The sequence below is a fragment of the Peromyscus leucopus genome, chromosome 11, assembly GCF_004664715.2.
Source record: "Peromyscus leucopus breed LL Stock chromosome 11, UCI_PerLeu_2.1, whole genome shotgun sequence".
Lineage (NCBI taxonomy): Eukaryota > Metazoa > Chordata > Mammalia > Rodentia > Cricetidae > Peromyscus > Peromyscus leucopus.
In genome coordinates, this window is record NC_051072.1 from 31,934,178 (window position 1) to 31,960,660 (window position 26,483).

The following is a 26,483-nucleotide window of genomic DNA, read 5'->3' on the forward strand; positions in this document are numbered from 1 at the left end:
TGTATTGTTTTACAGCCAGCATCCTGGATGCTCTGTAATGCGGCCTGGCAGCAGTGGACAGTCACCAGATGCCATTTAGAATAGTTTACTGATAATGGGCAGTAAGTTCTTAATTTTTGCCCAGCTTCTCTGTTTGATGGATGTTCAGATGTTATTCTTGCCTTTTAAATGTGGCAGTAGCTTTTCCTTTACATGAAAATATTAATATATTATGATTGAAATGCCTTTCCTTAGAGAATCAACTTAAATGTGTTTAATGGACAATTAATTTTTATTGTTAGTTCCTTGAAAATATGTTGTTTTATCAACTTTGCAACCTAGTATAGTTAGGCAGACATGTAATCCCAGCAGAGGCAGAGACAGAAGGATCCTCACTGCTAGGCTAGCCTGACCTATATGGTAGACACTGTCTCAGAAAATAAAACAGAAACCAGAAAAAAAGAGCCTTACTTTCCTGAGGTCCTGGAGTAAAGTCTAGAAACAATGGGAAACTGCTTAGCCTCTCCCAGAAGGCTTTGGTGAGGCCTGCACAGTGGACCTGTGGCTCCAGACTTGGGAAGCCAAGGCAAAGAGATCAAGAGTTCAGGGTCATTCTTGGCTACATAGTGAATCCATGGCCAGTCTGGGCTCCATGAGACCCTGTCTCAAAACAAACAAGAACAGATAAAGAAATGAATAAATGACAAATGAAATCAAAGACTTTGATAAAGTTATAATATAATATTAATGAATCCTTAGGTATCAGAGACCAGAGGAGGCCTTTCTATTTGTTTATGTTTTTCTCTCTCATTTCATTTCCTCCCTCCTTTCTTCCCTCCCTCCCTTTTTAAGACAAAATTTTCCTTATGTAGCCCAGTCTGGTCTGAAATTTACTGTGTGGTCCAGACTGCCACGGACCATTCTAGTCCCCCTGCCTCAGCCTTCTGAGTGCTGGGTTTGCAGGTGTGCATTGGCAAGATTGCCAACCTTCAATTTATATTCTTGAGCCATTTAATATTTTCTAAAATTTCCTTTTGAAGAATTTTGTTTCCATTTTAAGTCTTAAGTCAGTGGTTCAAAATATCCTGAGGAATTTTTTTCTTTGGGGCCAGCATCTATCTGTGTAATATGATATGCCTGTAAATGTCAGGGTCAACAACAGAAATTCTGAAATGGTGATTGTCTATTCACACTACACCCCTTTCTTTCCTGGCCCTGGAAAGAACAAATACCAGTGAAATGTTGCTATCTGTGTGAAAATTGGTTCTTTACTCTCACCTTCATTAGGAATGCAAATTGCTAGCTTTTCTAATTTAAACATAAATTAGAACTAATCAAAGGTCTTGCTTTACTTCCTTCTGAAGGACAGTATGTATCAGCACAGCGGAGGGGGAAAAGTCAGTGTATTTATCCTTTACTGAAAACAAAAGTTGGTTGCTTCAGAAAAGAACTTGTCACTATTCTGACTTGATGTGTAGATGAGTAAGAATCACAGTGTGTCAGAAACTCTGCGTGTGACACATGGTGACATGGAAAATAATTCTTCCCTCCTCTACCCATCTGTCTACACTTCGCTTCTTTATTAATAGAAAATTTAGTTTTCTCTAAAAGTTTTTGGAAGCTATATTATGATACCTTTAAACATACTTTAATGTTTTAATTTATAATATAGTTATACTTGATGTAGTAGTTTGTTAACAGTTAAAATATAATGTTTGTGTATATACTAGCTATAGTTATATATACACACTGGTTAATGTGTATAAAAACTAGTGATTTCACATGTTTATACGTTTAACAAGAGATGCCAAAATTGAAATAAAAACCTTATATTTGACCTCTCACTGTTAATCTGTGAAAGTATTGGCTAAATATGTCTCCCTACCACATATACGTATTAGCATGCTAGGTTGGTTTTGAAATCCAAGCATGATCTCAAGTGTTCACCACTAATTCGGCCATTAATGAAAACAGAATTAGTTGATTAAAAGATAACATGGAAAAATTATTAGTTCACTAAAAAAAATGAATCCCCCTTCCCCCAAAGTCATGTTTCCTGCTACACTCCATCCCAGACGTCCCAGGCGTCTTCAGCTTGGTTTAATTTGCTAGCCGTCATCATCCGCCCGATCTCTGCTAGTTTTTCCAGGTTAGAAACAGTGAGCTTTTGTGGACTGGTTTTGGTGCTTCCAAATGGCACTGCGTGTGTGGGCAGTATCTGTTGGTAAGCTGTACTGCTTAAACAGCAGCCGCAGTTACTTCTGTAATTGTAGTTTGCAGGCAAGAGTTTCTTCAAGTCAAGGAGAGGGAAGAGACGCTCACCTGAGCTGTTCGGTTCTGCCTCTTGTTTCTCTGGAGTTTGGATGGCTCCTTTTTCCGAACCCAACAACTGGAATGCTTTTCCTGCGCTTAGTCTGGAGCTATGCCTGGCTGCCCCAAGTTGTGCCCCCAACTTGATGGGAGTTAGCTGCGGGTTGGGCCTGCTCGGCCCGAGACCTCATCTCTTTAATTCATTTGGTACCCTCATGAATGAGGGTTTCTCTGAACCTGAGAACCTCTGTGTCTTTGATTATCCAGTAACAGAGTCTATGATGTTTTATTGAATGACATAATTAAGTGCCATGTAAATAAAAGATGTTAAATAAAAACCCACTGAAAGACTTTTGTGTAATCAGTTCCACCGACTCCTAGGCAAGTCCCTCCCTCCCCAAGCACATTTCATAAATACAGTTTTACTGATAGACCTTCAGATTTAATCCGATTGAGCAGAGAAGCTGCTTTCTTGTTGAACCACAATGATTAGCATCGCTAACCACTGTAAAGCGTATTGTAGATTGCCAATGATGTCTCAATTTAAAATCCGCTGGAACAAAGCTCTATTAACAAAATTGGCTTGGGTACAGTGGGTTGAGAAAGTTCCCTCACAGGAGAGTCCAAAAGTAGTAACTTCGCACACTGCTGTCTTGTTGGTTCCTGAAAGTTTATTGCGATGGGCAGACCCACCAGAAATGATGCAGGGTCTGTGCATGCTAGTGCCAAAGGTACTGCCATGGCTTGTTGTTGAAGGTCATCCCCCTGTCTCTGCTGAAGTCTGTTCCCAGCAGGAATTAGGACCCCTATGCTTAGGAGCGAGTCTTTATTTGGAGAGGGAGTATGGTGGGTCTTATGAGTTGAACTTTAGAATAATGCCCTTTTCTAGTTCCTTTAACGTTTCTTTCTGTGGAAATAAGCAATGTCATTAAAAGTCACTTTCTCATTTCCGTATGGTAAACATGGCATTTGTAGTCTCAGATCAGAATTCGAGCTTCTTGGGACCTTTGGAGCTTGTGCAGAAACGGGTGATTCCTCTGTAGTATTGTGTGAGCATGCTGCTCTGGTACTTTCCAGGTAATCGCTTTCCTCCTCGCTTCCACCTGTCAGGAGTGTAGTGTTTTTGTGATCCTCCATCCCTTTTTCTGGATGAGTATTTGAGATCTCCCCTGCGCAAGGAACTGCTGGCACGTTTAGGCATCGTGAGTCAGACATAGCTCCCAGTGCCAGACACTCCTTTCTGTGGCTGGAGTCTGCTCAGTCCCCAAGCCTGGCTCCTGCTTCTCTCTGTCTCAACTTGACAAAGGGGGATTCTCCTGCACCGGCCTGCCGCCACCCTCCCATGGTGCTCTTCATTTAGAGCTGGGCAAGGGCTTGGATCTGACTTTTGCCCAGGGTAGATGGGAATGGTATTTTTGTGAAGTAAAACAGTGTAGGTACTGTACCTTCCAGGCTTGTTTTTAGTGCATTTTAACAAAATATGTTAAGGCCATCTGTGGTCCATATCCCCCCCTGGCTCCAGTCCACACTCTGTGTTCAGATGGAACAGGTTCTGCATTGATTTGGGAAATCGGGCTAAAGAGAGGACATTTGAAGAAGAACAAGAGTGGTTCTGAATTTAGACCCCACCTCCGGTCCTTTCCTTATATTCACCTATGAAATTTCCTGTTCTCACTACCTTCGGGAAATACTTTGTCGTTGACAAGTCTCATGTCCTTGTTTCACACAGATTCTCAGTAGTTTTACATTAGACATTTATTACAGCTAAACCTTGCATTTATTTGGATGATATTTTAATTGTATTGTCATACTTGTACCACAAATTTCTCAAGCCTGTTGTCCTGTTTCTTTTTATTTACCATCTTCTTTGTCAGTGTAGAGTGGGTCTTCAGGAATTATTTCCTCAGTAATCGGTTGGATGAATTTATGAGTTCCAGCCATTGATGGCTGGTGAAAACCAATTAGTCAGTCTATTCTCTTGTGTATGTCTTTCCATCCTGTGTCATTTCTTTAAAGGGTTCCTCTTCTAGCCTATTTGCACAGCTTTCCCAGCATGTTCATAAAGGATTGCCTTTGGTGGTAGTGGGCCAGTTGCTTTGCAGGCTTCCCCTGAGCCTTGTTCGTTTGCTGTTGGGACATGCCTGGTGGTGCTTATTTGAAGAGGAAGGTCTGGGTCTGGAGCCTGGCAGACAGAAGCATGGCCTGCATCAGTTAGCTCTGTGTCATTTCTCTCGGTGGGAAAAAAAACCGGTTTGAGTGTTTTCCTTTGAATTCTGACTGAATCCTTCTCAACCATTATCCTGTTTCTTCTCTTAAATGATGGCGTTTGGTGACGAAGATTCAGTGACATTTGCAAGTTTAGGTATTAGAGCGAGGATAGGTGGAGGTACTTCAACTGGCCTGACTTAAAAAGAACAACTGGGATTTTACATTTGTGAGTCCATTCATAAAGAGTAGTTATACTGATCTGAATATGCATATATTTTTAAGGTAGACCCTTTCCTTGCAGCCCATGCTGATTTCTGATTCAGGATTCTCTTGCCTCCACCTCTCTAGTGCTGGAATTACAGGTGTTTGCCACAACATCTGGCTCACTTTGACTTTTCAGAGACTTTATAATTCCACTTTGGTATTTTCTTATGAGCTTAGGAAAAAATGACACTGTGAGCTGAATGTGGCGGTATGACCCCTAATTCCAGCACTCAGAAGGCTGAGACAGAAGCACCTTGTTTTCTTTTTTCTTTGTTTAAAAAAATTTTTTTTTTGTATTATGAGTGTTTTGTCTGTATGTATGTCTGTGCACCATGCATGTGAAGTGCCTCCGGAAGCTAGAAGAGGGCATAGGGTGCTCTGGGACAGCAGTTACAGATTGGGACCTGTCATGTGGGTGCAGGAATTGAACCCAGGTCCCCTGGAAGAGCAGCCAGTACTCTTGACTGGTGAGCATCTTTCCATTCCCACATCTGGGTTACACATATTATTTGACATAGCTTGGCATCAGGGTCATACATTTTTCATTTGTGCTGTTCTGTGACAGTTTCATCTTTGGGGTTTATTAATCTGTGTTTTTTTTTTTTTTTTTTTTTATGTTGTACCCTTGTTTGCCTGGGAATCCAATTCAAGGTCAAGTTCTATAGTTTTCGCACTTCCTAAAGAGAGTATACGAAACTTTTTATTTTTGGCATCCCAGTAAGACCTTCGGTTCTCTTCTGGAAGTGGTTGCCTTTCCTTTTCCAAGACCACCCAATGGAAAAGCAAAACTAAGAGTTGTGGATGTGGCCAGCTGTCTCAGCATCATGACCATGTGTCTTGTCACGCTGTACTTCCAGCCTTTGGGAGGTGGAGATAGGAGCTTCTGGAGTTGGAGTCATCACTGGCTAGTATCAAGTACAAGGCCAACCTAGGCTACAGGGGACCCTGCCTAGACTAGTTACTTGTTTTGTGGCTGTGACAAAATATGAGAAAAGCAACTTAAGAAAGGGTTTATTTTTAGCTCATGGTTGCAAAGTAGAGTTGGTGGCGGTGGGGAGGCCCTGGCAGGAGCCTGAGGCAGCTGGGCACATCGTATCCCTAGTAAAGCAACAGAGAATAATTGCTGCTGGTTCTCAGCTTGTCTTTGCCTTTTTGTGCAGTTCAGGATCCCAGCCCGTGGAATGATCACCCAGTTAAGGTGGGTTGTCCCACTTCAGTTAAGCAAATCCCTCGCAAGCATGTCCAGAGCTTGTCTTCTAGGTCATCCTATCCCTGTTCAAGGTGAAAATATTAAGCATCATACCTCAAAAAGAAAGAGAAAGAAAGAAAATCCAACACAAAAAGCAAACTAATATTTTAATATTTGTAGTATGTTAATACCAATATTTTTGAATTGATAGCCTTTTCCTCTCAAAATTTAAAAAGATGCGTCATTTATAATGCATGATTTTGACATCATTCTTAAATTTTATGTTAAATATTTTAGTCTTTCCAATTTCACATTTTATTACATATATTTGTGTTAACTTTGAAATATTCTTACTAACACAATGAGAAGTGTCCAAGACGTTCATTGATGTGGAACAGGGCAACTCAAGAGCTAAATTGACTTTGAGCTGCTTAAAGCTAGTAGTTTTTCTCATAAATGTTGTTAAAAGCAAGTGTTGGGGAGACAGGTAAGTTGGCAAATGCTGAGGACCTGAATTGGATCCTGAGAACATACACACTTGTATGTGTGTGTGTGTGTGTGTGTGTGTGTGTGTGTGTGTGTGTATGTGTGTTTACATGTGTGTATATGCACAATCACATGTAAATGTATATTTGTATATACATATGTATATGTGTGTGTTGGTGTACACATGCAGATAGACATACACATGCCAGGCATAGTTGCACATTTCCAATCCCTGAGCTGGGGAAGCAGAGACAAGTGCATCTCTGAGGCTCCTTGGCCAGTCTACCTGACCTAGTTGGTGAGCTTCAGGTCCATGAGGGACCCTGCCTCAGGGTGATGGCTCGTTAAAGGATGCCGCCGGGAGTTGTCCTCTGGCTTCCACCAACATGCATGCACAGTATGCACCTCTGCACAAATGACCGAAAATGGACTCGTGTGTGTGTGTGTGTGTGTGTGTGTGTGTGTGTGTGTGTGTGTGTGTGTGTATTTTAGACATCAGATAGTTTAGTATTCAGTCTGTGTTACACATTAATGCTCTGTTGTTGACGAAATGAAGTTCCCAGTCCCATTTAATTAACAAAATACTTTTCAGCGTATTTTTGTTGTCCTTCTGTTTTGACAACTGTAAACGAAGTGAAATAGTCTCAATATGGAGATATATTATGTATCAAATAAAGCTTGCCTGAGGATCAGAAGACAGAGCAGCCACTAGATTCAACACAGATGCCAGGCAGTGGTGGCACACACCTTTAATCCTAGCACTCAGCCAGCAGAGATCCTCCTGGATGTCTGTGAGTTCAAAGCCACCCTGGCTTCATGAGATTGATCCAATCTAGGAGAAAAACAGAGCCAGACAGTGGTGACACACACCTTTAATCCCAGTACTTGGGAATGACATGCCTTTAATCCCAATACTTGAGATCTCATGCCCTTGGTACTAGTATTTGGGAAGCACACACAGCATTAATGCCAGCACCAGGAAGGAAGTGAAATGGCTGGGAGGAGAAAGGTATATAAGGCATGAGAAGACAGGAACTAGAGCTTTTTCAGCAGTCTGAGGATTCATGGACATAGGATCTCACCTTCGATTTGGCCTGAGGATTTGGTAGTGGTGCGAAGTTTCTCTATTGGCCTGATCCTTTGTCTCTCTGATCTTTCAGGCAAGCTTTATTTGATACACAATATTATTGGTGAAATTATTAAGGCCACTCCACGTAGTTAAAAGGGAGGTTTATTTTGTGAAGTAACTTACAAGTGAAGGGATAGTTTACAGGGTCTGGGAAAGGCATGTGCAGTCCGGTGGTGTTCTCTGGAGAACTCTGCTCTGTCTACCTCCAGCGTCCAGGGTCCAGGAACCAAGAGAGTGCGCTCACCCATCCAGGTCTCCAGTCTCCAGGCGCCTCCCCTGGCCCCGCCTCGTAGGCGTGACAGTTGCCAGAGTCTCAATGGGGGTTGGAACTTCCAGATCCAAGCTGGAATGGCTACCCACTACACAATATATGACCACAGTTCTTGAAGAATTTGATACTGAAAAATTAGCAACAAATAAAGTCAGATGTCTCCCTTTATGAAAGTTACTGAGGATAGAAAACATGATGACTTTTCCCTCCTATTTGGCTTTTAAATACATTTCACAACTGGTTTAAGTGGAATGATGCTGCTTCTTGTCCACCTGTGCTGTGCAAATTTAAACAGTTATGTAAATGGTAAACTAATGAAGGGCATCTGGACAAAGATCTAAAACTCTGGACCAAGTGCAGTGTGATGTAGGGCAAACTGATAGACGTCTCTGGGCTGTAATTTTCTTGACTTGATGATCAGATGAAAGATGAATGGTCCTTTTGGCAATACCGTTTTGTTAGTGGTGTAGAAGCACATTTTACTCCTTGCCTCCTGGGTAGATTGCTTTTCCTACATACTTTTCAATTAGATATCATTTTACCCACATGCCTCCCTCATCCATCTCTTCCAGATTAGCTGTCTCAAATGTTTCCCTTTACTTTTTAACCGATAATTCGAGAATGCCTCTTGACATGGATGACAACTTTACTTCCCTTGTCAGCTTGCAAGCTTTAAGCATAAAAGGTCGAGGAATGTACATTACAACAAGGAAGGTGGGCCTGTAAACATCTGTCTGTCTTTTATTGAATATGCATTTTCTGAACAAAATTTATTTGTGTGTGTGTGTGTGTGTGTGTGTGTGTGTGTGTGTTTCCTTTTTGATACAGGATCTCCTGTAGTCCAGGCTAGTCTTGAACTCACTGTGTTGCCAAGGATGGCTGTGAACCCCCACCTCCTTAGCACTGGAATGGCATTGTGCTTTAAAATACCAGCAAGGATTTTTTGTTTGTTTGTTTACTAGTCAAAGGGGAAGTATAATAGATAAAGAAATCATTGCATCTACTTAGAATACTTTGTAGGACGGTAACCTTGAGGGAGGCTTTGGCTCATCTGGGGCAGTGACTTTTTTTGAGCCAGAAATGTTAGATTCTGTTATAGTGGGAAAGAAGTTTCTTGACCATAAAGAGGTCAATATGAGAAACCACAAGAAGCTGTGTGATTCAGGAAGATTCTGGGAGACCTGACTCTGCTTCTTGATGGAATTGGATGTTTCTTTACATACTCACCGTGGGCATGATGGCATACTCCTGAAATCCTAGTATTTTTTGGGCATGTCTCAGAGAACAAAGAGAATAAAATTCATATTTCTTTTATATAATGAAGGGTACATAGCTGGCTTCTGACTTCTCTTCCACCAAAGTCCTCTGAAATCAAATTGTAATATAGACTTTTGTCCTCCATTGCTAAAACGTTTTTGATTGAGCTTCAAGAGAGGGAAACCAGAACATGGAGTCCCTCCAGTTTCAATCTCTTCTTTTACAGTGGTTTGGTTTTTACTCTTCTTCCCAAAACAATGAGTTTGTTACTAGGTGGACTGGAGTCTGATGCAAGTGTAAGCTGGAGTCTGCAGCAGTGTACAGTGTACAGGTCTGGCTCCTGTGTGCCTGGCCAAGGCTGGTAGTCTCTTTGTGTGTGAACGATGATGAGATGCCCTGTTGTAGCCTGCATGGAAGGGCCAGGAGACAGCTCTTTGTGATTTTCCCTGTGAAGAGACAGTCATCTAGTAATGACTTGGCACATAGATGTTTCCCATGTTTGTGGATGTAGGTACTGGAAATCCTGAGCTGAAGCACTCAGCACTTGGGTTTTTATCTGCTGATAGCTTTCTTACTATAACCAGTCACACACTTCCCCTTAGTTACACCAGTCAGCCTCATCAGCCACAATTTTGAAATACAGATCGGATACAGTTTGTCCTCTAGAGTTTCTTGCTAGAAAAATCTCTGAAAATGAAAACAAAGTTGCTTTGTAAATTATGCCCCAAGATATTTAATGACAAATAGATGTGAAGAAAACCCGGGGTTATTTCAAGTTTGTTGTAAGTGCGGTAATGAGAAATCAGCCATGCATTTCCCTGTGGATACCCTTTTTTCTTTAGAGATAGAGTCTTGCTGCTTAGCTCTGGCTGTCCTAGAACTCACTATGTAGAAGAGAATGGGACCATACTTGTGCTGATTCTCCTGTCTGCACCTCTCAAGTGTGGAGACTGCAAGTCTGTACCACATACCTGACTCATCATGATGTTCATTTTCCTCTTGAGACAGGGTCTCATGTAGACCTGGCTGTCCCCAAAATCAGTGTATACCCGAGGCTGGCATCAAACTCCTGATCGTTTTACTTCACCCCTCCAGTGTTACCGCAGTTCCTATTTGTTTTAATCACCATGACTCACCAGGGCTTTGAGGTAACATAGATACTCTATTAATTTTCTAAAAGAGGAAAATTTTGACTTTTTTCCAAGTGCATCTGGCTACGAAGATTTCACATCAGAGTGATTCCCGAGACTCACAGTGCTGATCGTTATCAGCATTGGCTTCCTCAGGCTGAGTGTTGTTCGCTCATTGCCAGCAGTGGAAACGAAGCATTGCACACAATTAAATAAATAACTACTTAGTCATTGCTCCTAAGAAAGGTTGAAATTAGAATCTAGGAAAACGGCTGCATCCCATGTGAGGGCGAACTGACAAACACAAGGCAGTGATTCTTACCTGTAGAAGTCCGTGCACATAGAACATGTGTCTGCTGAAGGTATAAACAGACATACTGTTCTGTACATATTCGGTGGAAATCGTTTTTAAAAACTCTGAATAGAAATAGTAGCTATCAGACTGCTGCTTTGCCTGAAGAACTAATTAAAGTACGGCTGGGGTCATTCAGTATATGGCTGAGTTATTTGGCTTTGGACACCTAGCAGTGTAAGTTGTCATTTTATTGACAAACGCCAATCGCAGACAATAGCCCTGACTCAGCAGCTTTGGGCTGGTTTTTCTTGTTGTTGTTGAAACCACAGGGACTGAAGCCGGATAGTTCTTGCAAAACAGTGCTTTTTATTTCTGGTCTGTGTTCATAGATGACTGGCTCCAAATGGGTGAAAAACTGGCTTCTGACAAGTTGTTAGTTCCACTCTGATGGGCAAAGGAAAATCCAAATTATTAATACCAACACCTTTGTTTCATTGTGTCTAATTTCCTTTTGAGACGAGATCTCGCTGTGTACTCTAGGCTGGCTTCCAACTTGTTATGTAGCCCAGGTTGGCCTCAAATTCAGTCTTACTTCAGCTTCCCAAGTACTGAGATTACAGGGGTCCCCACCACCCCTGGCTCTTGATGACCACTTTGAAAATATATTTGTTTACTTCAAACAAAAGAAAAAGAAAACTACAAACCCTTTTCACGTTTTAAAATCCTGGATGAGGCAGTCCTTCTTAAAGCTCTGAGATTTTTCTATGGTTGACTTTAACAACATTGTCACATGAAGTCAGTTTTTGAAACATTATGCCTGGATGCTGAAAGCAGTATTTATCGCTCCATTTCTAACTACACCGAGGGGCAGAAATTGTGGTTGTTAAATCATTTACAAAATGGCCCATCGGTCATTGACACAACCTCACAATTTCTGTAATCTACCAGAGCAATTTGTTAATGTGTGTTAGCACATTAACAATGTGATATCTTTATCCTCCTGCTCCATCTCTTATCATACAAGGCTTCTTTTAATATCCAGTATGATGACTTCTTTTCTCACCCGGGTCAGAGACCCCACATTCCGTACAGATGTGGCTCCCACGCTCCTTCACTGTTTTCTTCCCAGTGTCTGGAGAGTTCTCAGACACTGCCTGCCCTCTTCCCTTCTGAAAGCCTTCTCTCTGTGGCTTTGTCCAAATAGACATTGCCTTGCTTTCCTGTAGTCTCAGTGGTAACTAGCCGCCTTTGCCAAGGAGGAAAGTGAATTGATTTGCTTTGCTATGGAAATACTTTTGCAGGTATTTAGAAGTCCTAATGGAGTTTGTGGTTTAAATAATATTTCATCTGAGCATAGTGAAAAGTGATCAAAAAGTTTTTAAAGTCAACCTTCAGCTTCTGTTTTTATTGAAGGTTTTATTTTTGACCACATTTGGATGTTTATCTTCTTATCTGTTGGTTCATGTGAAATTCAAAGTGTTTCCTCATAGATCTTTTTTTGGGCTAGGGGCCGTGGTTGGGAAGCCTCATGGGAGACATTCATCTTTCCCTTCCATTGTAGTTGAGGCTCAGCGGCCCTGCTGAGAACAGAAGGCAAAACTTGTGTGGTATAGATGTGGAATGGCAGTTCTTCCCTTTGGGCTGTCTCCAATATACTAAGTCATGAGGTCATTGCATGGTCCTTAATGATAACAGGGCATTATTGGTGGTTTGCTGAAAATCCCACAATCTTTTCAAACAAATAATTTTTTTTAGTAGTGTACTTGTTGTTACATAAATTGATTATATCTTCCACGGGTTAGTTCCTTCCATGGGTGTTAGAACGACATGGTTTGTTCTCAAATCCTGTCTCCAGGATGCTAGGGTATATTTTCTTTCTCAGATTAACTGAAAAACTAAATATTAGGCATCCTGTGGAGAGAGGGTTATTAACATTCTCATTCTTAGATTTTTTTGTGGTATTCTGTATTCTGAGAAGTTTCTTCATTGAATTTTCTGCAGCTAGAAGTAGATCTGTCTTTGGAAATCTGGGATGACTTTGCGTGGGTTTTGGAACTCCCTGTTTTAGTGAATTTGTGGTGCCCAAATCAAGGGTACCAACATCTGGGTTTGTTCTTTAATCCTGCAGTAGGTACAATCGGAAGCTGAGACATTGGGACATCTTTGCTCACCTTAAAATTCAGATCACAACAAAGATAATTAAAATATGCACAATTAACTGCCAGATAAACTCTATTCTAGAGTAATGCTATTATTATTCTCAAGTCCCAAGTGTCATTATTACTAATATTCACTATGGTAGATTATTATAATAGAAATTCATCCTGGGCAAACAGATGTGATGATTAAGAGAATGCCCTCCTCTCCCTCCCCTCCCCTCCCCTCCCTCCCTCCCCTCCCCTCCTATGCAACCCAGGTCCCTTATGAACTTGAGCTCCTTCTGCCTTGGTCTCTCCAGTGCCAGGGTTCCAGGTGAGCAGCAGCACACCCAGCTGTAAGAATGCTTTCACATGCACGATGAGTTGCTGGGGGCCTGTCTGCTGAAGCAGTGCTGTGATGAGATTCCAGGGTACATCTGCTCAACTCCTGTTAGCCTCTGTTAGAACAAAGTATGTTTTGCAATTTATTTTAAGCATGTTTGTATGACCTACAAATATTGACCATCATGGCTCTGAAGTGCTCCTTCTGTGTGTTAAGATTTGATAATGTTGCAAATATCAAGTGTAGTGTGTTCATGATTTTGAGCATGTTGAATTATATAGGTGGATAGATTAATGAACAGATGACGTGACTCCTTTGTCTTCATTTCACATTATAGAGTATAATAAAATTCTGTTATCATGATTTATTTCATGTACACTAGAAGCCAAATTATGTCCCTTCATCTGTTCCTATGAGTGAACAGCATCTAAAATCATCTAAAATCAAAGTACACATACACAGCATAATTGGATTTAGGTTGTTGATCTTCTGCAAGGCACAAAATACCTTTTGTTTCTACTATGACTTAACAATTCCATGTCGTGGCAAAGGAGCTATATGTTTTCATAGTTTTAACACTTTTTAGGAATATTATATTGGAATACAACACCCCCACACACACCCCCCCACACATATAAATTTCTGGGATGCAACAAAATACATAGAGAAACTAGATCTCATCAGGGAAATAAACAGTCATCTGAGTAGTAGTTTCTGAGAGCTGGGAAGATGATTCTGTAGTTAAGAGTACACACACACTCTCACACACGCTATTCTCCCAGAGTACCTGAGTTTAGTTCCCAACATCACATCAGGTGACTCACAAATGCCTATAACTCTTGGCTTCCTAGTGTACCTGCACACACGTGGCATACACGCACTGCCCTGTCCCCTCCCATCTTAAAAACACTAAAGCCAGTACATACATAAATAAATGAAAGGGAACGGTCTGGGCAGGGTTGTGGTGAAGCTATGGAAGGTTTATTGAGACAGACTAGTGCTGACTGGGTCAAATTGTTCAGTGGCGTAGAAGCTCCAAATGCCTAAGAAAGTGAATGTAAATTAGTACCTGAAGGCTGAGTCACAAGAAGCCAGGAGATAAAGGTTCCCAGACTTTATTAGGGCATGCATTCCCACTTGAACTATGGAATGTAATTTTTGTGTTAAATGTAATGGTTTCCTTATGAATATGTTTAATAACTACTAATAAAGGTTATTTTTAAAACAATCAATAAAGAAAAAAGCAAACACTGTCATCAGTAGCAACAACCAATGACTCAAGATCCTACCTATCCTTCAGAGTTTCCCCCCAGTCTCCATTGCAGCATAAATCCAGACAGAGTAGCATCCTTAGGTAGCCTTGACATAACACTGTCTGTGGACAAGAGGACATTTCTTTATGTATTATTTTGAACAGAAGTGGGGTTGTAACCTGATTTGGATTAGTTTTACATGGCTTATGTTGGTTTTAGCATTTTTTTTGTAATGGATATACTGTGACTTAATCAACTCTGTTTGTGAACATTTTAGTTGTTTTTACTTTTTTGTTGTTTCTTTTGTTTTTTGTTTGTTTGTTTTGGTTTTTCAAGACGGGGTTCTCTGTGTAGCTTTGGAGCCTGTCTTGGAACTCACTCTGTAGATCAGACTGGCCTTGAACTCATAGAGATCTGCCTGCCTCTGTCTCTCTAGTGCTGGGATTAAAGGTGTGCACCCCCACCGCCTGGCTGTTTTTACTTTGCAAAACATGGAAGTGGGCCAGGGAGATGATTCAGCTGGGAAAGGTGCTTGCTGTCAAATTGAAGACCTGTGTTCAATCCCTAGTACCCACAAGTTGTCCTCAGATCTCTGTATGTGTGCTCTTACTGTATGTGTGTATGTGTCTGTGCATATACAAACAAACACAACACACACACAAATGTTAAAAAAAAAAAGTTTGAAAAAGAACCAGAAGTATTTTAAGTGGTGTCTACCCTGTTTATGTGGTTGACCTAATCAGTTTAGAACCCAAGTTAATCTCACATCAGGACACATCGACTTTTGAATGCCAGAGTTGTGTTGCCTGTGTTGCTTACATGATTCCCATGAGAACTGGGGCTGCAGACAATTACTGAGGTGTGTATTTTACCACACAAATTCATTTGTAATGCCATTAACAGGACTCACTCGTATTGTTACTTATTTCTTTCACCTTATGGCCAGTTTTGCAATGGAAAAAAATAAAGATTTTTGCCAATTTAAAAATTTTAAATTTTTCTTTAGATTGTCTTTCCTGTGCTGATCAATAATTGTCAGACAGGGAGGGAGTGATGGTGCAATAATAGGACTTTGGAGGCTGAGTTCAGGGCCAGCCCGGGATACAGAGTAAGGCCTTCCCTTCAAATATTGAAAATCAGATGTCAACAACAACAACAACAACAACAACAAACACTAACCAAAAAACCTAGCATAGAAGCAGGCAGGTCGTTATGAGCTCAGGGCTATCCTGGTCTACATCCAGTCCAGCAAGGCTGCTTAGACACTATCCCAGAAACAAAACCAACCAACCAACCAACCAAACAAACAAACAAACAAACAAACAAACATTACCCAAAAAGAAGCAGTAAGTGTTAGGACCAGTGTCTGGAACATGCAGGTCTACAATTGTGGAACAGCTATTGAACAACACAACACAGTTAACTTTTCACCATTTTTCAAGGAAGTCTTGAATTGGCTGTTTCTGTCTGTCTTTCTGTAGATAGCACCTTACCTCACAATTTACCTCAGGCTAGCCCTGAACTCATGATCTTCCTATCTCAGCCTCCTGAATTCTGGCCTTTCATAAGCCCTGATTGACATTTCACTTTAGTATCTACATAATTCATCTTCTTGGAGCTCACATGATATCTCTGGTGTCCTGACCTGCCCCGTTCCTCCTTAGACTAGGAGTCTGTAGCTAGTTATTAGGCCAGTTTTCTTGGGAGAGTTTGAAAGCGTGACTTTAAGAGAGTCAGTCATTCTTTCTTAATAATTGCTTGTCATTCCCAATTAATTGAAAATTATCTTCAAATCCTATAAGGATAACCTTAAATAAAATCAACTTATCCAATAATATTCTTATAGAAAAGGAAGGCTCCTTCCTATTGAACCAGTGAAATTCATCATGTTGCATAAGATGAAAAAACCTTCACGAGTAGTTTGTGAATTCTGGTGTGACCAGGGAGAATCAGATTTTCAAAGTGTTTCACAGTAGTTTGCAAATGCTGTGTCTACAAAACTTAGAAATAGCTTAAAAAGAAAAGCTATAGGTCCTCCTCAGCTATACTTCAGAAAACAATGTTCAAACAGCAGCAATAATATCTAAAACCAGTAGCCACAACTAGATGCCCCTCAGCAGCTAATTCTCTCTGTGTCACCCTTGTTTCCTTGGCTCTGAGAGCAACAGTGAATTTTCTGCTTCTACCATGAGAAGTCTACATGTCAGTGTTCCATTGAGATGCATATCCAGGCTGTAGTCATAGTCCGGGATTGTCGGAACTTGTCTCTCCCTTCCTGGAACCAAACAGCTGCCTGTCTTAGTTGTTTATGGTTTTGAGGCTTTGCACATTCACTGGTTTAAGAATGAATTGCACTCACTAATTGAAAACTCATCAATCTGTCAGTGTAATTGTACTTTTTTTTTTTAGCCTTCATCTTGTGAGAAGAAAACATTTTTCAAAAGCTCAACGAACAGTAAAAGGATAATTGATTTTAGTAAGTGACTGATAACTGATTTGGAGTCTGATAGTCAGGGCATTTCCCTGTTGGGTTGGTGTCTTCCCCAAAGACTGTAGTCCAGAAAGAAGCGAGAGAAGTGAAAAGGAGCCTGTGGCTTTCTAAAGTCAACTCCAAATGCACAGAAGGTCTGGACCACTCATGTAGAGGGAGACAGTGACATTTGTGGCCCTGCATTTTTTTTTTTTTTCTGGTAACCTATGTACTTAGATTTCTTGCAATTATTTCTAGGTCATAAATTCTGTAAAAGTTCATGATATTACTTGAGACTCTAAATCAAATAACTACTGTATTTTATACATCAGATTCATTAAGTATAAGGCATAATGTTAAAACTATAGAGTAGCCGGGCGGTGGTGGTGCACGCCTTTAATCTCAGCACTTGGGAGGCAGAGGCAGGTGGATCTTTGTGAGTTCAAGGCCAGCCTGGTCTACAGAGCAAGATCCAGGAAAGGTGCAAAGCTCCACAGAGAAACCCTGTCTCAAAAAACCAAAAAAAAAAAAAAAAAAAAAACCCAACCAACCAAACAAAAAATTATAGAGTAAACTTAGTATTCATTGTAAATTAGAATGTCTATGTTTAATAAATCTATAAAATTCAGAACCTTTCAGTTCTACAAAATGAAAATATTTCGTGCTGGCTTAACATAGTAAAAGGAAAGTCATGTAATAAAGGTTTAGAATGAGATTTTGATGAGGGAACTGTGTCGGTCTTTGAACTTTTTTGTACATTTTTTTTTTCATGTAGCCAATGTGTCCTTAGATCAACTTGCTTATGGATGTCCTGAGGTCACTAGAAGAAACTGGGCTTCCTCATTCCCATGCAGGAAGAGCAAGTTATTGTTTCATAACCATTCTCTAAAAGTCCGAGCTTTGCTCTGCATGGGCAACCCTGAGCCAACCATTGAATAAATGAAATAAATGCCTTGAAAACTCTGTCATAGGAAAGAGGTCTAATATGCTTTATCCTTTATGTTTTTAATTTAAAATGTGTATGTGTGTGTGTGTGTGTGTGTGTGTGTGTGTGTGTGTATGTGTGTGTGTTATGCGTGTGTGTATACAAAGGACAACTTTATGGAGTCGGTCTCTCCTACATGGGTTCAAGAGATTGAGCTCAAGTTGTTAGGCTTGAACAGCAACCAATTTTGTCTGGTGAGCCAGCTTATTGTTTTATTTATTTATTTATTGAGATAGAGCATTATATAGTGCAGACTAGATTCAAACCTCTTTGTAGCAGAGCATGATCTTGAACTCGTGACCCATCTGTCCTTACCTGCAGCATGTGCTTCCATATCCAGGTATATGGTGTCCTGGGAATCAAACCTAGGTCTTTACCTGAGCTGCACCATCAGCCCTTGGGGTCTGTTATTCCGAATGGCTCGTTCAGTCAGCTTTGCGCTCCAACCTCAAGAGGGGATTTTTCTTACACAACCTTTAAAGGGAAGCAGGGCAGGGAAAGGAGTGGAGTGATTTTGAGGAGACCTTGTGATATCTGTTGCTGTTGGATTCTGTGTCTGTCCAGTCTTCAGTTTGTGTGTGGGCAGGAAGTGGCGAAATCATCTTCACTGATTGTATCTCATCACATAGCAGCCTTCTTTGGCACACCATCTTCACCGTAACCCTCTTGACAACACTCAGCAGTAGACAGCCTCTCCCTAACTCAACAAGCAGGGGGAGACCCAGCTAGCAAATGCAGAGAGGCTCACTGTATGCTAAAGCGTGGGCTTTGTCCCTATGTACAGTGCGCTCTTCAAGTGTGAAGTGATTGTTATTATTTGTAAAATCATTCCGGGTATTTACTTAGCATGGAAAGATCAAAGGATTCATATATTATAAACAAACATCAATTCCACAAGTATAATGCTCTCTGTGGTAAGTGTATTGTCACTCTTTAACTTAAATATACTGTTCACGTTTGCATGGAACCACGATAGTGTAAAAAAAAAAAAATGGCTGCTTAAAAACAAAACAGCAGTGTGCATCAGTATTATTAATCACCTGGAGAAAAACAGGGCCTTTTGCACTCATAGATTTAGGGGGGGAAGTAGGTGGGAGTGAGTCTTGCAGATGGGTGTGTGATTTCAAATTTGACTGTTCTGGCTGTTATCCACAAGCCTGGGAAGGGAAAGAAAGCATTCCCTAGAATGGCGCCTTTGAGCTGGGATCTGAGGGGGTAAAAGAAAGTCAAGGAGACAAAATGCAGAGAGAATTCTAGACATGGACATGGCGTGCTCAAGAGCTGGGTTTTGCCTAGGGAAACAACCAACCAACCAACCAACCAACCAACCCCACACAGCCTGAGTCAGAGAGATAGCTCAGCAGGTAAGCTCTTGCCTGGTAAGCCTGACTGATGACCTGAGTTTGATTACTGGAACCCACATAAAGGTGGAAGGAGAGAACTCACTTCACCCAGTTGTCCTTGGCTTTCACTTGCATGCCTTGGGATGTGTACATGCATCCCCTCACATTCTATATACACCTAGTAATAATAAATGAAAAAAAAAAAACGTAAACTACTTGAATGGTTTTTCCTGTATATCCATTTTTATGTATATAAACGTTTTGTCTGCACATATATGTGTTTCTAGTATGCATGTCCGATGCCTATGGAGGCCAAAGAGGGAACTGGATCTTCTGGAACTGGAGTCACAGAAGATTATGGGCAGGGATCCAAACTGTAGTCTACAAGCACAGTATTTGCTGTGTCATTTCAGGTATAAAACAGTGAAGATGAAGACTTGTAAATATGAGTGAATGTTTAATACACGAATCTTACATGAATCGTAGTCTTGGTTGCACACTCCACTGAAGAGCTCTCTCTCTCTCTCTGTGTTTTTAGTTGTTGCTGGTTTTTTGTTTGTTTGTTTGTTTTGTTTTGTTTTTTCTAGATAGGGTCTCTAGCTCTGGCTGTCCTGGCTCTCACTTTGTAGCCTAGGCTTCTGCCTTCTGAATGCTGGGATTAAAGGTATGCACCACCATACCTGGCTGGGATTTATCTTGACAAAATTGTATTTGTGTCTGTTTCTTTTTTCATTTTTAAAATTTAGTTAATCAGTTTTCCCCCAGGCTGATTACAGTCACCCCTTCTAGTCCCTACCTTCAACATCCCCTTGTCTCCACCCATCCACTCCTCTTTTCTCTTCAGAAAAGTGCAGTCCTCCCATGTATATCAGCTAGCCATGGCATATCAAGTTACAGTGAGATTAGGCACCCCCTCTCCTATTAAGGCTGGACAAGGTAACCCAGTAAGAGGAGAGGGTCTTGAAAGCAGGTCATAGAGTCAGAGACAGCCCTTGCTCCCTCCGTTAGGGGTCCCACAAGAAGACCACGCTACACAGTTGTAACATACGTGCAGAGAGCCTAGGTTAGTCCCATGCAAGTTCTCTGGTTGGTGGTTCCGGGAAGGACAGCTGAAATCAGGGGCATCTCTGGGATGAACTAGAAACCTAGTGCAATGGAAATGCAGCTAAGACTCCTAGCAGTGGATTATCTGGAGCCTGAACTGGCCATCTTCTCTAACCAAGCAAAACGTCCAGTAGAGGGATTGGGATCCTAACCCAGCCACGTAACCTCTGACCTACAATTTACTCTGCCCACGAGATGTGCTGGGACAAAGGTGGCGCAGAAATTAGGGGAGTGGCCAACCAGTGACTGGTCCAGCTTGAGACCCATGTCATGAGAGGGAGCCCACCCTTAACACAGTCTGGAGGTCCAGGACCCAGAGGCTGGACAGCCCAGAGACCTAGGATAGAAGCAAACATGGCTGGCAAAAAAGAAAAAAAAGTCAATGAAATGACTCCCACTAATATTCTGCTATATTAATAGATCGTTGCCTAGCCCAATTGTCATCAGAGAAACTGATGAGAACAGATGCAGAGACCCACAGTCAAACACTAGGCGGATCTCGGGAAATTCTGTGGAAGACAGGGGAGGGGGAAGGATTATGGGGGCCAGAGGGGCCAAGGACACAACAAGAAAACCCACATAATAAAGTAACCTGAGCTCCCAGGGGCTCCTAGAGACTGAACCGACAACCAGAGAGCTTGTATTAGATCATGTCTGTGTCTTAATTTTCATCTCCATGTACATATCCTGGTGACAGCAGCCATGGTAATGGAAAGAAACTGACCACCCTCACAAAAGCAATGGGTTTAATTCCGGGAGCATCAGCATTCTAAGGAAGAAGGGCAAGTTCAGCCCTGCCCAGAAGATGTTCACTCAGAAGTCTAAGTATTGACCTGTGGTGCAGAACTGAGGTATAGAAGTGGCCAACTATGCCTGGTGGTGGTGGCGGCGGCGGCGGCGGCGGCGGCGGCGGCGGCGGCGGCGGCGGCGGCGGCGGCGGCGGCGGCGGCGGCGCACGCCTTTAATCCCAGCACTCAGGAGGCAGAGGCAGGAAGATCTCTATGAGTTTGAGGCTAGCCTGGTCTACAGAGCGAGATCCAGGAAAGGCACAAAGCTACACAAAGAAACCCTGTCTCGAAAACACCAAAAGAAAAAAAAAGTGGCCGACTAGGCCCTGGCTTTTAACACAATCAGGAAAAGCATTTCTTTACATTTGGTCATGTTACTTCATCTGTTCAAAATATAATAGGTTTAAACATCATCAACATGTTCTGGAAATGGGAACGTGTATGATCGGCTACTTCAATGTTTGCTCACTATTGCCAGGCTTGCTTTTGCAGGGGCTGATAATTTACCTAGTTGGCTGCGTTTTCTACCATGAGAATGTGTGTCCCTGGTCTTGATGCTGAGGAGCAGCCAGGCAGGCATTTGTTCAGGGGCCGGGCGGGCATTTACTCACGATTGCCGCTAGTGGACTTGATTCGTGGACTGAGTGATATTGAAACAATTCCCAATCACGTTTCCACCTGACATGGGCGGTTTTTCCTCCCACCCCCTTGTGTTTCGGAGAATTGTCAATCCTTCCACTACATTTTGTAAATGGCAGGAGTTTACGTAAGAACTTTAATGTGTAGCATACTCCTGACAGATAATTTGCTAATTAATGTTGAGCCGCTATATAAACTGAAGAGAGAACAACTCGGGCTCCCATCTTTTTATTTATTCATTTTTTTTTTAACATCTCAGAAGTCTTCCTGTGTAACGTGCCATTGAGTTTGAGCTCATATCCATGGGAGTGCTGTAATGTACTTGCTACCATCAGTCTGTAGACGTGGGAATGCAAGTCTCAGAGACTTCATGATGATCTTGGCATCCAGAGTTCAGTCTGCTTTTTCACATCACAAAAGGTACCTGAGAGCACATGGTAGGTGGGTCTGAAACTCCCTGCGTTTGTGGTGATGGTGTGTATGTACACAGTGAGCTGTTGCAGGCAACCTTTGTTCATTTTTCTAAAAATTTAAATACTTCCTCAGGTAGGGTATTGTTAGGGCATTCAGGAATTTTGGAAAATATGATCTATGCATCCCCTTCCAAATTTTGTTTTGAGTGATATGCCACCCTGTCTTGGCCCTGAGAATTTGAGAGTACAAACAATCGTTCTTCCCCTGCAGTCGGAAGAGATTCAGTGTCAAGGTCAAGTGATACCAAGGGAAGGAATCTACTCTTCTGTCTTGGTGTTTGGGGAAAATTGAGAGGAACTTGACCCGAGATAGAGTTTTGATGGTGGATGAGGTGTTCACTAGAGAAATAATGCTTTGTAGGAGTAAAAATACCATTCATTAATTTGTGTGTCTAGTTTTATTCCTTTTTAGAACATGTGTTATCTCATATATTCATCATAGCAACTCTAAGAGAAGAATCACAGATAGGGAAATTTAATCAGGAGAGTGCTTAGCAGTGATCACACAGTTCATAAGGCAGAGTCTCCATTCAAAATTCAAATCCACACAATCTAGTGTGCGTGCGTGTGTGCATGTGTGCGTGTGTGCGTGCATGCGTGCGTGCGTGCGTGCATATGTGTGTGCGTGTGTGTGTGTGTGTGTGTGTATGAGAGATAGAGAGACAGAGACAGACAGAGAAACAGAGACAGAGAAGGCAGTCACTCAGACAGATAGACAGACATAGAGACATCTCAGCAATGATGCAAACTGAAATTATTAAGGCCACTCCACATAGTTAAAAGGGAGGTTTATTTAGTGGCATAACTTACAAATGAAGGGATAGGTAGGCTACAGGGTCTGGGGAAGGTGTGTTGCAGTCTGGCGGTGTTCTCTGGAGAACTCTGCTCAGTCAACCTCCACCATCCAGGGTCCAGGAACAGAGAGAGTGGTGCGTCTGGGTTTTGAGTCTTCAGGGCTCTCTCTTGGCCCCACCTTGTAGGCGTGACAGTTACCGAAGCCTCAATGGGGGTTGGAACTTCCAGATCAAAGCTGCAATGGCTACCTACTACATTGGAATGTTACTGTCTGAGGTAGAGTAGAAAGATGGAAAACCATGGGGACACGGAAAGGGAAAGGAGCCCTGAATTCAGGAATCTGGCTAATGCTTCTCCCCAGGTGAGGATAGAGACTTCCAGCACAATTAATTAATATTTACTGTGAAAAGTGTCTATGTAGAGACACTATTCCTCACGTACAAAGATAACTTTAAGATGGTAATATGCATAAGGACTGAGTGTATGTAGCCTTGAATGTGGCACTACTCCTTTCCCACATAGTTTTTTTTAGAAATCTCACAAATGGGACTATTACCTTTTGTTTACTGTGAAAATATCTTTACTTCTCATAGAACTCTTGTGGTAGAGGCTCTTCTTTGAGAAACTCAAACTTGCACTCTGGGTATCTCATCCCCAAGCACTCTTCATAATCCCCATGCAAAACCTTTCTAATAAACTTCCAACTCTGCTCCACAAGGACTCATCTTGAATTCCTTTCTTGATGAAGTCAGGGTTCCTGCCTTTTGTGGGGGAGAAGAGGCATCAGTGGTTTCTCTGCAGCTACCCCTGCCATGGTACAATGCCTGTCTTCCAGCATGGCTGTGGTGCATAAATGGGGTTTGTAAGCAGCACTAGCACCACATCTTGGTCTACGGTGTAGTTATACTGATTGAAATAATTCAGATATACAGACGATTAATTTCATCCAGAATTCTAGGGAGCGAGAGAGGGAGCTACTCATTTCAACAGTATTTCTGTAAGTATGTGTCTGTAGTTGGCATATGTGTTAATATAAATGAAAGTATGTCTCATCAGACCAAAGGGTTTTTCCTTATTGTATCAGAAATACCGTTTTGCTTCTACTATCTCAAATTCTTGTTTTGTTTTGAGACAGGGTCTCATGAAGCCTAGGCTGGCCTTAAACTCACCATTTTGCTGAGGATGATTTGGACCTCAGATTCTCTTGTCTCCATGTCCCAAGGACTAAGATTACAGATGTAAAAATATTCTTGGGGTGATGATGTCATTCGGTTGGTGGAATGTTTACCTAGCATGTCCCAAGGCAGAGTTCAGTCTTTAGCACCACATAAAACTGAGAGTGGCTCATGTGTGTCATCTCAGCATATGGGAGGTAGAGGCTGGAAGATCAGAAGGTCAAGGTCAGCCTTATGTATACTTGGAGTTTAAGGCCTGGTTACTTGAGACCTTGCCTTGAAAAAAACAAAAACAAAAACAAAACTCTATTCCACTACTTTAAAGTTGTCTAGTGTAATAATCATGCATATCTAATACAATACTGAGGAGAGCTGGTACTTTACATTTAAAATTTTATCATCGGTGTGCATGTGTGCATATGTACCACATTATGAATATAGAATTCAGAGAACAGCACTGTGTAATGCCTTTTCTCCTTCCTCCTCCATGTCGTGCTGGGGATCGAACTCAGGTTTTCAAGCTTGGATTGTTTGATGACAAAGGCCTTCACCTGCTTCACGCCCTGCTTCGCTCTCGTCAGCCCTCACTTGTTTATTTTAAACAGTGTCTTCTTAATATCTTTGTAGTTAAACTTTGCCACTTCCATAATGGCATAGATATTATAAATTGTAGAACTGTGAGACTAATAGAACAAAAGTCCCAAATGGCGTGTGGGTTTATGGGGTCCGTATAGCAAATTAGACTCGGTCGAAAGGACAGATGTTTGTCTTCTCTTGTGTGGATGCAGAAAAAAAGGTACTGCAAGTCTGTATGTGGGTGGCTGGTGGGAGAAATAGTTTAAGTGCCTGAGGGAAGAGCCAAATGGCAATCTCCTTTACCTTATTGTGAAATAAAATGATTTGATGGCCAGAGGACAAGGTTTTATTAGCTTTTGGAAAATTGTCAAGATTTATAAAGGAAAAGAAAAATGAGGAATCTGAGCTATAGGTTCCAGAGTTATTGGGCAAAGTCTTTTCTAGCTGATGCTGAGGGCCCTGGATGTCCATGTGGGCTTATTGTGCCTCTGTCTTCCCAGCAACTTTCAGCGGTCTAGGGGGACAGTGTCAACCACAACTGAATCTACCATTTGGAACTTTCAGGGTCTCCAGGGGCAAGGTTGGGGCTTCACAGTGAAGGAGGTGAAGGTGCTATAGAGAGCATTTATCTAGAGCCAGGCAAAGGAGGAACTGAAGTGTGGAGGAACCTGTGAAGGCCCAAGGAATGAAAACATTGTTTAAAGATCTGAGAGAGTCACAGCTAAAGAGTAGAGCACAAAGGTTGGGGGTTTTTCAAGAGATGCAGATTCTACCCCCAAGTCAAGATCCAGGGTCTAGGAAGGAAGGTGAGGTGAAAGAGGCCTTGGGACTCTACGGAGCTTAACATTGTCAGTATTGATGTGGGTGATGGAAAGATTTAGTGAAGTGGGAAAGTGCACTAGAATCCCCTAATCCCGAAGTTGCTCATCGATTGCAGCCAATAATCGGTGAAGAATGAAGGAACACTAGCTGGTTGACCTAGATAATTAGAAAATATTTTTTGGGAAATGAAACATGATAATGAACATAAAGGTGAATGTTGTGAGTCTTGAATCGGATCAAACCAGCAAATTAGGCTTTTAATAGTCCCTAAAGCACTAGAGATAAGCCTGGAGGTGGGGCCCTGGGATAGTTTCTTTTCACTCTGGCACCAAAGGGGCAGAAGCTTCCGGCTGCATGGAAGCAAGGAGTGTGCTTGCCTGTCGTTGGTTTTCAGCGGCTCACTTGGAGGTGAACAGAGAACCTCCAGACCCGCCTTAGTTTTTGTGTTTTGATTTTCCTTGTGTGAAGTTTAGAAGTCTGATTTAGCTAGGAAAGCTGAGAGGTTGAAAGATGCTATTATTAAGAAACGCGCCACCTTAAGGTTTAAGAAGTAATGCAAAAGAGGCATCACAGAGTACAAATACTTTATGTCGTTTGTTCTGTTAAAACCTTGGGTGTTGTGGAAAAATAACAAGAGCGCACGACCCAGGAGTTTTGCTTCACAGATGGCCACAATGTTGTGGGGTCTATCATAAAATACAGGTATTGAATTCTAAAATTCTTTTATTTCTAGTCTGAGTTCTCACTTCTATTTTAAGACGCTGTCTTCCATTAGCCCCTGTATTCATTACTTTCCTATTGCTGCGATAGAACACCGTGATCAAGGCAGCTTACGAACAGAGGGGTGTGTGTGTGGCTTCCGGGTGCCTGAAGGATTAGAGTTCATCATGGCTAGGAGTCACACTAGTGAATGACAGTCACGCTGGCTGTGACAGCGAGCTGACGGCTCCTATCTTGAACTGCAAGTGTAAAGGGGAGGGGTTGGGGAGGAGAGAGAGAGAACACTCAAAGTGGTTTGAGTCTTTAAACACTCAACGTCCACCTTCACAAGGATACATCTC

The 26,483-nt window shown here is 41.8% G+C and overlaps 1 protein-coding gene across 4 annotated transcripts in view; it reads left to right on the forward strand.

The window, feature by feature from the left end:
* The window catches only part of Parp8 (poly(ADP-ribose) polymerase family member 8), a 186,628-nt gene that overhangs the window by 65,061 nt on the left and 95,084 nt on the right, over window positions 1–26,483 (forward strand). Inside the window, exon 1 of one of the 4 annotated variants that reach the window (XM_037209429.1) lies at window positions 21,863–22,001. The exons of the other annotated variants lie outside the window; for them this stretch is intronic. Within the exon in view, the coding sequence (XP_037065324.1) occupies window positions 21,898–22,001 (104 nt within the window). The 5' untranslated portion in view covers window positions 21,863–21,897. Of the gene's footprint in view, window positions 1–21,862; window positions 22,002–26,483 lie in introns of those variants that run through there. 4 annotated transcript variants of the gene reach the window in all.